We start from the raw sequence: 12,843 nt of genomic DNA on the forward strand, positions 1-12,843 counted from the left end.
GTTTGTGTGCTTATGTATCTAAATGTTGCATCGTAAAGTAATTTTCCATGGCTATGTAATATTCATAAATCTGCCTAAGAGATATTAAGTATGTCCTCAGTGACGTGTGCTCTAAGAGAACAAATTGATTTATTTTGAGAGGTGTCATGTGACATACTGCCCAAGGTGTTTGTTTACTTCACCATAGTGAGAGTTGTTTACATTCTTTAAATTTTCAGTGACAGACACTACACCATGCTTGAAGAGGTAATCATTTTAAATTTTACTTGTATGTATTATACAGTATTGGGTACTTCAGATTTAATCCATGGGGACTCTGCATGAGCATCTTCAAACCATTGTACAGTTTATATGTTACAAGGCTTTCGATATATTCAAATTATTAAGGCTACTTCAATAAATGCTTTAAATTTTTATGTTGTGCTTGTTTGTACTATCACACATCATGATTTTTGGCACCCATCCCATCAAATATTTCTCACAACTAATCACAGTGCACCCAGATTACTGATGTTCAGGAGAATTTGGAATAGATACATCTTTACAAAGCATCTTGAAAATGATTACACTTTCTATACCTCTGCTTTCCTCTAGGATATCATTAGCTATACTGACCCAGTTGCATATCAAGCAAGTTTGGTTTTATCTACCCGCTATTTTACACTTGTGATATACACTGGTACTCTACTGCATGTTAACTTTAACACAAGAATAATAGCACCATTCTCCAATAGTCCTCTCCACAAACATCCTCAAATTTTAACAATTAGAAATCTGCATGGTCTATGTTAAATTGTAGCTTTGATAAAAAAAAAAAATACTTACTGCAACAGTGGAGGTAGTATCCCACAGTTTAACACGTAGTCTCTACACTCAGCATTATCTCCAGCAATATTTCCCAAAGCCCACACAGCCTAAAATAATAATAATAATAATAAAAACTTTAAATACAGAAAACTGAAAATTGTCAAAGGAAAAACAAACACTTAACACTCACACCACAACAACAATTAAATCAACTACTGAACTGCTAATACTAATAAGATGGATTCTGAAACTGTTAATTTCAGGTGTGTTTTTGGTTGAAATGCATTTGACTCAACAGGAAAAGCAAAGTAACACACCTAGAAATAAACCTAACCAAAATACTAATCTAATAACAACCCTAGTGTTGTTAATTTGTGTTAAATTAGTCTTGAGAAGCCAAACATATATATATATGTCTGAGACAACCATAAGTGAATTTTGCTTAAAAATGGGTAGGAACAATTAGATAGCATATTGAGTGTCGCATTTCAAAACCAATCCAATGCCTCATGAAGGTAGTGCTTAAAGCAGGGGTGTGGATTTTGAACTGCAAACAGCAGATGCAACAGAGAGCAAGTTTCCGATTATGATGAACTGTCTACAGCTGAAACATTTCCTTAAAAGAACCCAATTAAAAATATGTCTATAGATTGTGCAGACAGCACATTACATGTGTTGAAAACAGACATAACCTGTTACAAGTGAAAAAACCTCTCTGTAACATCTGATTATACATTGGCATTCAAAGACATCAATGGACTAGTGCCAAAAAAGAAAGATGCACTGCCGCAGGTGTGTGCGTGTAAGAATGAAAGAATTGGCAGTGATGTTCATGAAAATATGAACTACAAAATGTGCATTCGAAGTAAACAATGTTACACCCTGTCTTAGGGACTACCACTAAGATAGTTGATTATAAAGAACCACAGGAGGTGCGGAAAACAAAAAAAACATCTGCCATGGGCGAGGCTGTACAACATCCACTTATTGACTGCATGTCTAAACAATTAACTAAAATTAACATAACTGTCTTAATTGGAAATGCAAACATACCGTGCCAGAATATAGCAACAGTGTTTTAACATGTAGTGTATACATAGAGTTCAGTTATGACACATAATGATACAAAAGTCAAAATGACAGAAATACAGTTGAAGTCAGAAGTTTACATACACTTGGAGTGAATTCTTTAAAACTCACTTTATAACCCCTCCCCTCTACAGATTTTATGCTAACAAACCATACATTAGAGAAATTGTTTAAGACATCTGCTTTGTGCAGGGCATAAGTAATTTTTTCCAACAATGTTCACAGAATATTTCACTCTTTATTTATTCACTTTTTACTGAATGGTTTGTCAGTATAAATGCTGTGCAGGGCTTATAAAGGGAGTTTTAAAGATTTCATCTAGTGTATGTAAACTTCTGACTTCAACCGTAAGAAACTCGTCTGAAATGCAAAGTGCCAAGCAGCTGCTGTGGTCTACGTGCGTGCATGTGTGTGTGTCTCATCTCCTCTGTCGTCGTACCCATTACAACGTTAAAATTAATCATTAAGGTTCAGAGATCTTGTGCTAATGAGATCCTGAACTGATAACCGCAAATTTAGCTTTTTATTTTCTCTCAGTGTCAAGTCTTTTTTCAGTTTCTTTTGCTCTCTTCCCTAAAACCGTTGCAGTTTAAAGTGCATGGACTGGAGGAATTTGGGGTGAGTGGTTTAGAAAGGAGCCCCATGGGCATAGCTTTTGCAGCAGCAGATTTCATCGCTATTCACTATGGACTTTTTTATCAAGTTTTCCCAAGATGTGTAATCTCATTAGAAAATCATGTCTGGCCACATGAGGCTAGTGTGAAATACAAATACGAATAGTGAATTAAGCTATAAAGTAGGGGTGGGCGGTATGACCAAAATTCTATATCACGGTATTTTTCTAAATTATCCCAGTTTCACGGTATTCAACGGTATTTTTTTTCCCCCCATGCATGAGTGGATGTTAACCACATTTTCCACTGCAATTAACCTATAACCTATTCCACTGTCAAGAGTACTGTACATTGTACAAAAAAAAAAACAAACACATTTTAATGTGCACACAAGTATTAATACAGATTTGCATTGCCCCATAAAGTGATAGTTTTCAAGGGGGTGGCACTAATGGAGAAGGTATCACATTGCATGACAGATGCAGTCAAAATATAGAACCTTTTTATTGAACAAATTTTGCAAAAACAAACTATAATTTTGACAACATATTTTCAACCATACAAAGAGGCATTTAGACTTAGTAAAGTATCCAGAAGTGCTTGTCAAAAATTGTATTGCACCGAATATGTCTTAGAAAAGGAATAAATAGTAAATATTTTTTGTAAACCAACTACACTTTCTGTTAATGTTAACAATCTCTGTCCAATGACACGTTAAAGTGACTTTTTAAACAACTTTATCATCATTAAACTGCATAATATTTAAACTAATAAATAATAACAATAAAATAAATAATAGTATTATTACTGATAGTTGCACTATTACTTCAAGACTTCAAGCCCAGGTGCATTACACAGCATTCACCAAATTAAAATAAAATACAACAAGTGCAACTTGGTTTTGACATCTTTACCAACTGAACCATCATTTAGGCAAACTGCATTAATATGGACCTTGCTTCAAGCTAAGCTATACTGGGAAGAAAAAAACAAACTATATGTCGAGAACAAAGTCAACATTTCCACTTTATTCTCGCCGTTTATGTCAAGATTAAAGTCGACATTTCCACTTTATTCTCATAGTTTACTTCATAATTAAAGTAGAATGTCGTAAACTAAACTTCTTCCTAAAATCAATGTTTAATCAATTACTTAATTTACCCCGTCATAAATTAATGCAGCACATTAAATGCTTTGTGTTACGTTCCTCGACCCAGTGGTTAATCACTATGCTTCTTAAACTGACTTCCTCCGCACTAAGAGAAGACAGTGATCACCATACACAATCCATTCACTTCATGATATTCCTGCTTTGTGAAAATTTAGAATGCTAAGATAAATACTTGATATCATTTTCATGATGAAATGCATTAAAGCAGGTATTACACATGCATGGTAGTGAGGCGGTAGTGCTGCTCCCTCGCAGTAAGGGGTCCCCAGGTGTATGTTCAGTGTAGAGAACTTTATGGCCGGTGTGACGAGGCTCCAAAAAACTGGATGTATGAATAGCTGTCGCACAGGTTTAACTTAAATATTGTGTAAATGTTGGGTTTGTGATCTGCTGGTCGGAGACACGAACACAGAATTCAATGCATGTTCTTCTGAGCGGGCCATCTTTATTGCATGCATGCTGTCTCTATCTGACGTAGGCTACCAAAACCCCAGTTCCTATCCTTCCTTTTTCTTTCACCACATAACCAATCACCACACGATAAACATCTTGGTGAAATTAAAACTAGTTATAAACTTAGCCCACGGAGTGTTCAGAACTTTAAAAATATCTTCGTTATACATGTTTAATTATGCCATCCATTCAGAGTTGCGCCCATCTCTGAACGAATCACTTAACACAAAGCATTTAATGTGCTATATAACTTATGACGGGGTTTGAGAAAATCTGGTAAATTAAATATTCATTTTATGATGAAGTTTAGTTTACGATGTTCTACTTTAATGACAAATTACGAGAATAAAGTCAACATGTCCACTTTATTCTCGTCATAAGCGTCAAGATTAAAGTGGAAATGTCGAGAATAAAGTCAAAATGTCGTCACACTATTACACAGTACCCAGGTACATTACACTGTATTGAAAACAAATAAAACAAGTACAACTTGGCTTGCAGTATTATCCAGTAGTATAGAAACAGTATTTACACATCTGACCTTTTAAAACTAAGGCATCTCCAGGCGACAGACGTGACAGCTTTTTTTCGGCTCTCTGTCCATTTTCACCACGCGGCATACCTATGCTACAGCCCACTATTTGGCGGTGTAGCAGTGAAAAAGGTTCCCGCTGCGCCACGTTCCGAACGTCGTTTAGGCAATTTAAACCGGTGTTGCGGTATAAGAAAAATCCATATCATAAAAAAAATTAAAAACGGTTTTCGGTATGAACCGGTATACCGCCCAGCACTACTATAAAGGTAATAAAAATGAAGTATATACGTTACCTAGCCTTCTAGTTTCAGGCTAACCTACGATTTCTTACGGATCAGTTTATTAATCAATATCTGAAACGAGGAGGGTCCGTCGGATCGTCGAGCCTCGGATTCAGGAGGAACAGTGTGGTTTTCGTCCTGGTCGCGGAACAGTGGACCAGTTCTACACCCTTAGCAGGGTCCTGGAGGGTGCATGGGAGTTTGCCCAACCAGCCTACATGTGTTTTGTGGACTTGGAAATGGTTATTCGACCGTGTCCCTCGGGGAATCCTGTGGGGGGTACTCAGAGAGTATGGGGTACCGGACCCCCTGATAAGGGCTGTTCGGTCCCTGTACGATCGGTGCCAGAGCTTGGTCCGCATTGCCGGCAGTAAGTCGAACCCGTTTCCAGTGAGAGTTGGACTCCACCAGGGCTGCCCTTTGTCACCGATTCTGTTCATAACTTTTATGGACAGAATTTCTAGGCATAGCCAGGGTGTTGAGGGGGTCCGGTTTGGTGGACTCAGGATTGGGTCACTGCTTTTTGCAGATGTTGTCCTGTTTGCTTCATCAGGCCGTGATCTTCAGCTCTCTCTGGATCGGTTCGCAGCCGAGTGTGAAGCAGCTGGGATGGGAATCAGCACCTCCAAATCCGAGACCATGGTCCTCAGCCGGAAAAGGGTGGAGTGCCCTCTCAGGGTTGGTAGCGAGATCCTGCCCCAAGTGGAGGAGTTCTAGTATCTCGGGGTCTTGTTCACGAGTGAGGGAAGAATGGAGCGTGAGATCGACAGGTGGATTGGTGCGGCATCCGCAGTGATGCGGGCTCTGCATCGGTCTGTCGTGGTGAAAAAGGAGCTGAGCCGCAAGGCGAAGCTCTCAATTTACCAGTTGATCTATGTTCCTACCCTCACCTATGGTCATGAGCTATGGGTAGTGACCGAAAGAATGAGATCGCGAATACAAGCGGCTGAAATGAGTTTCCTCCGCAGGGTGTCTGGGCTTTCCCTTAAAGATAGGGTGAGAAGCTCAGTCATCCGGGAGGGGCTCAGAGTAGAGCCGCTGCTCCTCTGCATCGAGAGGAGTCAGATGAGGTGGCTCGGGCATCTGATTAGGATGCCTCCTGGACGCCTCCCTGGTGAGGTGTTCCGGGCACGTCTAACCGGGAGGAGGCCCCGGGGAAGACCCAGGACACGTTGGAGGGACTCTCTCTCTTGGCTGGCCTGGAAACGCCTTGGGATTCTCCCGGAAGAGCTAGAAGTGGCCGGGGAAAGGGAAGTCTGGGCATCTCTGCTCAAGCTGCTGCCCCCGCAACCCGACCTCGGATAAGCGGAAGAGGATGGATGGATGGATGGATGGATGAAACGAGCAAGTAGAAATCAGACTTGTTATTATGTAACTGCTCCTCTGCAAGACAACCAAAATCTGCACTTGAATTACTTATTCTAAATAAGTTTTCCTTTAATATGCAATTTAAGTAAGAATTTAGGCAGACTTCAAATATTATGTATATGCTACATAATACAACATGCAGTGAAGCGACATATGGAATAATATGCAACTTCTCCATCTATCAGCTGCAGGGAAAATATACAAAGAAAAGCTAACAGGCTTATTGCAAGAATAGGTTAAATGAGCTAAAGAAAAAAGGAGCCACAACTTTTCCACTTTGGCAAACTGAGGATGAAGCATTTTGTAAGTTTCTAAAATAACTTTAAAATTCAGTTCTTCAAAAGAGTATGAATGCCCAGATGAAGCTAGCTACATCAATACATCTAACATGGTATGGTGGTGGTGGTTGTAATTAAAAGAAGCACTAAAGAGATTTTAAAATCTTGTCTTTAAATTAAAATGTTGGTCTAAATTGCTTGTTCTTGTCAAAAAATCATTCAAAAACTCTTTATTGGCATTCTAGTAATCTTCCCATGGAACCTGAACATTTTGGGTGCCATCTGCAGGGGTGTGTCGAACTCTAGGCTTGGAGGGCCACAGTGGCTGCAGGTTTTCATTCTAACCCTTTTCCTAATCAGTGACCAGTTTTCGCTGCTAATTAACTTCTTTCCCTTTCATTTTAATAGCCCTGTTTTTAAGGATTCAGTCCTCTGAATTTATTCCTTTCTTAAATAAATGGCAGCCAAACAGAAATGAGATGTGAAACGAGCCAACAGATGACCAGCTAAACTGACATTTCAAACTCCAACCAATTTCACTCCAACCAATCTCTTAATGAGAAGCTGATTCTTACTGTTAATTAAACTTATTTAATTCCATGGCTTGTTGCTGCTCTTATTCTGCCACAGCAGACATTTCCAAAACTGTTGATTTTTCTGTTTTTTTTTTTTTAAGAACATCGTCAAAATGTTTTGGTGACCTGAGAGTTCGACCTTACCAAGGCCATCAACTTTATTTTCAGGTATTGTGTGATTGGCACAGCTGGTCATGTGGCGGCTTGTTTTGTGTCTCATTATTGTTTGGCTGCTAATTAAAAAAAAAAAGACAACTAAGGGGCCTGATTCACGCTAATTAAAACTAAGGCAAAAGAAGTTGATTAGCAGCAAAAACTGGTTACTAATGAAGAAGATGGTTAGAATGAAAACCTGCAGCCACTGCGGCCCTCCAGGACTGGAGTTTGACACCCGTGATCTATTGGTATCAATCTTCCTCAACATCCAATATTAATATCTGTTATAATCATAATTGCTGTCTACCTAAAACATTTGAGATACTGTATGTAGAACAGCTGTCAACCAACCCAGCCACAGGGGATACACAAACCAGTGTGTTTCTTTGTGCCGGTCCCAAGCCCAGATAAATAGGGAGGGTTACATCAGGAAGGGCATACTGTGTAAAATTTTGCGGACAACAATACAGATTTCCATACCGGATCGGTCAAGGCCCAGGTTAACAACTAAATGGAAGGGGACTAAGACCAGGTGGATAGGAGGTGGAGTCAAATTGTTCTATCATGGTGTGGATGGGAGGTGAAAATAGGGTAGGGGTTAATCTGAAGGAAAAGTAAGTCAAGAGTGTTTTGGATGTGAAAAGAGTGTAGGACAGAGTGATGATTATGAACCTTGAAATTGAAGGTGATGATTAGTACATTTTCCCCACAAGTTGGGTGTGTGATGGATGAGAAAGAAGATTTCTGGAGTGAGTTGGATGAAGTGATGGACAGTGTACCTAAGGGACAGAGAGTGGTGACTGGGGCAGATTTCAATGGATATGCTGGTGAAGGGAACAGAGGAGATGAGGAGGTGATGGGTAGGTATGGTGTCAAGGAGAGGAATGAAAGGTCAGATGATAGGATGGACATGAGAGGATAGTGGATTTTGTGAAAAAGGATGGACATGGCTGTGGTGAATACATATTTTACGAAGAGGGAGGAACATAGGGTAACATACAAGAGTGGAGGAAGATGCACACAAGTAGCAAGAAGGGTGCCTGGCGTGACACCTGGGCTGAGGAAGGAGGAAAAGGAAACCTGGTTGTGGAATGGGGAAGTAGAGGAGAGTATACAGAGGAAGAGGTTGGCGAAGATGAAGTGGGATAGTCAGAGAGATGCAGAAAGTAGACAAGAGAAAAAAGATAAGGCATAAGGTGAAGAGAGAAGTAGTGAAGGCTAAAGAAATGGCATATGATGAGTTGTATGAGAGGTTGGACACTAAGGAGGGAGAAAAGTACCTCAAAGGGACTGACTAGATAGAGGAACCAAGCTGGGAAAGATGTGCAGCTGGTTAGGGTGATAAAGGATAAAGATGGAAACATACTCACAAGTGAGGAGGGTGTGTTGATCAGATGGAAAGGAGTACTTTGAGAGGCTGATGAATGAAGGGAATATATGTGAGAGAGTGTGTTAGTTTGATGATGTGGCAATTGTAAATCAGGAAGTGAAACAAATTAGCAAGGAGAAAGTAAGGACAGCTATGAAAAAGATGAAGAATGGAAAGGCCGTTGGTCCAAATGACATACCTGTGGAAGCATGGAGGTGTTTAGATGAGATGGCAGTGGAGTGTTTAACCACAGGGGGATAAAATTGATGAGCCACAGCATGAAGTTATGGGAAAGAGTAGTGGAAGCTAGGTTAAGAAGGTAGGTGATGATCAGCGATCAGCAGTATGCAGTGGTTTGGACCTGTGCAGAGGAGACATGCTGGGTATATTGGGAAAAGGATGTTAAGGATAGAGCTGCCAGGCAAGAGGAATGCCTAAGAGAAGGTTAATAGATGTGGTGAGATAGGAGATGCAGGAGATTGGTGAAAAAGAGCAAGATGCAGAGGACAGGAAGATGTGGAAAAAGATGATCCACTGTGGCAACCCCTAATGGGAGCAGCCAAAAGAAGAAGTAGAAGAAGAACAGCTGTAAACTCTTTGTTATGAGCACAAGATATCTAACATCTAGACACAAGTATTTTCACTATTATAATGGTATGCTTTATACCTCATCTTCTATTTTTAATCTATATGATAGGGTCACCTTCATAGTTGGAAAGCAAGAAACTTTTCTACTGAAGAAAAGCTTTTTCTTTTTTACTATCTAAAATAAAAAATGTGATAAGTAGAAGGGCTTCATTTGTGGTGTATCTTACAAAAAAGTGTTATTTCTTAGTTAGAAAAGGATAAATGAAAAGCTATAGTTTGTTGTGGTGTACTAGATCTTGGTTTTGACACAATATATAAATTAAGGTACCTGCTCTTGTACATCTTCATATTCAGAATCAAGCAACTCTATGAAAATAGGGACTGCCCCAGTTTCAATAACAACTTTTGTATGTTGGAAGGTTCCAGATGCTATGTTTGTCAAAGCCCACGCAGCTTCAAACTGTGCAGTAACAAAAAAACACCACACATTAGTCAACTACAACAAATTTAACTGCCAATTTAACATTACTACATACAAATATAAAGAATAAATCACGAAACCTTACCTGTAATGTACAATTTTCATTTCTTTTAAGAAATTCAACAAATCTATTTACCACACCAACAGAAAATATTACTTCATCAATAGGAGGATTTGGTTCTGGGGAAGAAAAAAAAACCCCAACAGTTTAAAAATAATTGTTTTCAGAAAAATGATACAATGATTTTCAAAAACTTTTTGGTGGTAACATTAGAAAAAGGTTTTATACATGTGTATGCGCACACACATGCAGAGTACTGTATAAACATCTTAGGCATTTTAGACAGTTCATAAAAATATTAAGTCTTAGACGATCACCTGGATAAATGTGTCAAAAGAAACATTTTTTTTTGCAAGTAATGAAAATATTTACATTCCCTTAAAGAAAGAAACAGTAAAAGACTAATTTCCAGTTAAAAAGAATGACATCTTTGCAGACAGTGCTCGATTAAGCAAATACAGCAAACTGGTGGTAAAGATCAATGAAATAATGTGTAAATTAACCCAAAGTGATTAAATGATACAAAAACAGCAGTGTCGAGGGAATAAAACTGGGCAAAGGAGAACATCATCAAAAATTTAAGGTTGCAGTAAATGAGGTGGTTTAACTTGAAAATCTATACAATGGTAAAGCATAGCAACAAAACAACTGGGAGTCATCTTGCTTTAAGAAAGTCTCTCCTAAGCAGACAGGCATTTCCAGATGTGTTGTTCAAGCTCTTTTGTAGAAGACACAGTGGTCAGCCAAGGAAACAGAGTGCAACAAATGAGAAGTACATCCAGTTTACTTCCTTTTGAAATCAGAAGACACCCAACAACAGTACTCGTGGATAACTGGCAAAAACTATTAGTAGCCTAGAACGCTCATTTACAGTCTAGAGATCTCTTATCAGAAGTGGTCTTCATGGAAGAGTTGTGACCAAAAAGCGATTTCTACAAGGTGGAAGAAAAGCCACATGATTCACCTACATATTAAAGCACAATGACTGAGGTGCAGAAAAATAGCAGTAGGGATCGAGATTGAAGGAAGTTAGTCCACTGAAGCACTGGAGAATAGTACATAGATGAATGTCTGCAGGGGACAGTGAAGCCCTGTGGAGGGTCCCTGAAGGTTTGGGGCTACATTTCTACAATTGGCAATTTGATAAAAATTGATGGACCTCTCACTGCCAAAAATTCCGCCAGATTCTTAACCACCATGTTATACCATCAGGTAGAACTCCAATTGGGCCCAGTTTCATTCTTCAGCATAAAATAGCTCCAAAACACATGGCCAAAATCTAAAAAAAAGAAACAGGAAAACCTACAACAGATGGTATGGTCTCCAACAGAGGCAGAAGCAGCTATGCCAGTCTGGGATTACTAGCAGACACAGAAGCAACGAAAGTCTGTAGCGGAACTGTGGCAAGTTCTCCATGAAGCTTGGAACAATTTATACATGGACACCTTCAAAAACTGCCTTAAAAAAGTAGCAATGCAAATACTGGTCATACTAAATATGGATATAATTTTGTTTTTTCCTGTTTATTGCACTTTTTAGGGACTTTATTGATATAAAAGAAAAAGGCACAATAAAACCTCTTTTTCTCTGCATGGCATTTTTGAAACTTTTTTTATGTAAATTCAAGTGCCTAAGACTTTATTTACAGTACTGTATGTAATAACATAACACACCTAAATCAGCATTTCTATTCATGCACCACTTTTTGGATAATAAGGGGAATATAGACAAAAATATGTTTCTGATATGAATTGTGTACTTTAATTCATTAACCAATCATGCAGTATACTGTATAAAGCCATTAACTGAATTTTAATTTTTATTACCAACTTAAACTTCATTACTTTACACTTTAATATTAAAATGGTACAAGACTGGGTATATCATTGAGTTGAAGAAACAAAAAAGCAACACTATAAAATTGTATATACATACACTAAGAAGAAATTTCTTCCAGCTTAACTTTAGCAGAAATGCTGGTGATTTACGAAGAGGAAAAAAAGCACAATAAAACCTCTTTTTCTTAACTTTTCATGACTATTCATTTCAGCTCTCTTTCTAGACCAGACACTGGAATAAACTCTTGCCAATAAAATTAAAGTTCCTTCAGTTATTAGTAAGAAACCAGTCAAGAATGAATGATCCATCTATATATGTGAATGAAAACTGCTGTGTAGCAAGTGATGCACAGCAAGAGGCAGAGTTATTATAGACATCATCTAGGGCACTTGCCAATCAAAGGCACTTACTCACATTGGTCCAGATCAGAGTTGCCAATTATCCTTGCCTGCATGCCTTTGGTATACAGGGAGGAAAACCTAAGAACAAGCATCTGATAAATCATTAATACAAGATTTTCAATAAACATGGAGGAAAAATGGCGATTTAGTGATATACATATTTGCAAAGTGTCGCTTTTAAAGACAGCTGCTTAGAGCGCAGCAGACTGATGCAAGCCATGTCTAAAGCACCTACACTCATTGCTAGGGTAGCACGCAAAAAAATGACATCAGGTGCAGTGACAAACTAAGTTTCACTGCTTCACTTCCAGATACAGTGGGGCAAAAAAGTATTTAGTCAGCCACCAATTGTGCAAGTTCTCCCACTTAAAAAGATGAGAGAGGTCTGCAATGTTCATCATAGGTATACTTCAACTACAGGTATGAGAGACAAAATGAGAAAAAAATTCATTTGCAAATTATGGTGGAAAAAAAGTATTTGGTCAATAACCAAAGTTCATCTCAATACTTTGTTATATACCCTTTGTTGGCAATGACAGAGGTCAAACGTTTTCTGTAAGTCTTCACAAGGTTTTCACACACTGTTGCTGGTATTTTGGCCCATTCCTCCATGCAGATCTCCTCTAGAGCAGTGATGTTTTGGGGCTGTCGCTGGGCAACACGGACTTTCAACTCCCTCCAAAGATTTTCTATGGGGTTGAGATCTGGAGACTAGCTAGGCCACTCCAGGACCTTGAAATACTTCTTACGAAGCCACTCCTTCGTTACCCGGGCGGT

The 12,843-nt window shown here is 38.8% G+C and overlaps 2 protein-coding genes across 3 annotated transcripts in view; both read right to left on the reverse strand.

Moving 5' to 3' along the window:
* The window catches only part of rwdd1 (RWD domain containing 1), a 506,701-nt gene that overhangs the window by 79,882 nt on the left and 413,976 nt on the right, over positions 1–12,843 (reverse strand). The window lies entirely within an intron of this gene.
* Positions 1–12,843, reverse strand: part of kpna5 (karyopherin alpha 5 (importin alpha 6)) — a 95,055-nt gene that overhangs the window by 36,674 nt on the left and 45,538 nt on the right. For both annotated transcript variants that reach the window (XM_051924673.1, XM_051924672.1), the window contains exons 5-7: positions 9,851–9,945; positions 9,613–9,744; positions 826–914 (exon numbers count right to left, since the gene is read on the reverse strand). In XM_051924673.1, the coding sequence (XP_051780633.1) occupies positions 826–914; positions 9,613–9,744; positions 9,851–9,945 (316 nt within the window). The remainder of the gene's footprint in view (positions 1–825; positions 915–9,612; positions 9,745–9,850; positions 9,946–12,843) is intronic.

This window comes from Erpetoichthys calabaricus, chromosome 3 (genome assembly GCF_900747795.2).
Source record: "Erpetoichthys calabaricus chromosome 3, fErpCal1.3, whole genome shotgun sequence".
NCBI lineage: Eukaryota > Metazoa > Chordata > Cladistia > Polypteriformes > Polypteridae > Erpetoichthys > Erpetoichthys calabaricus.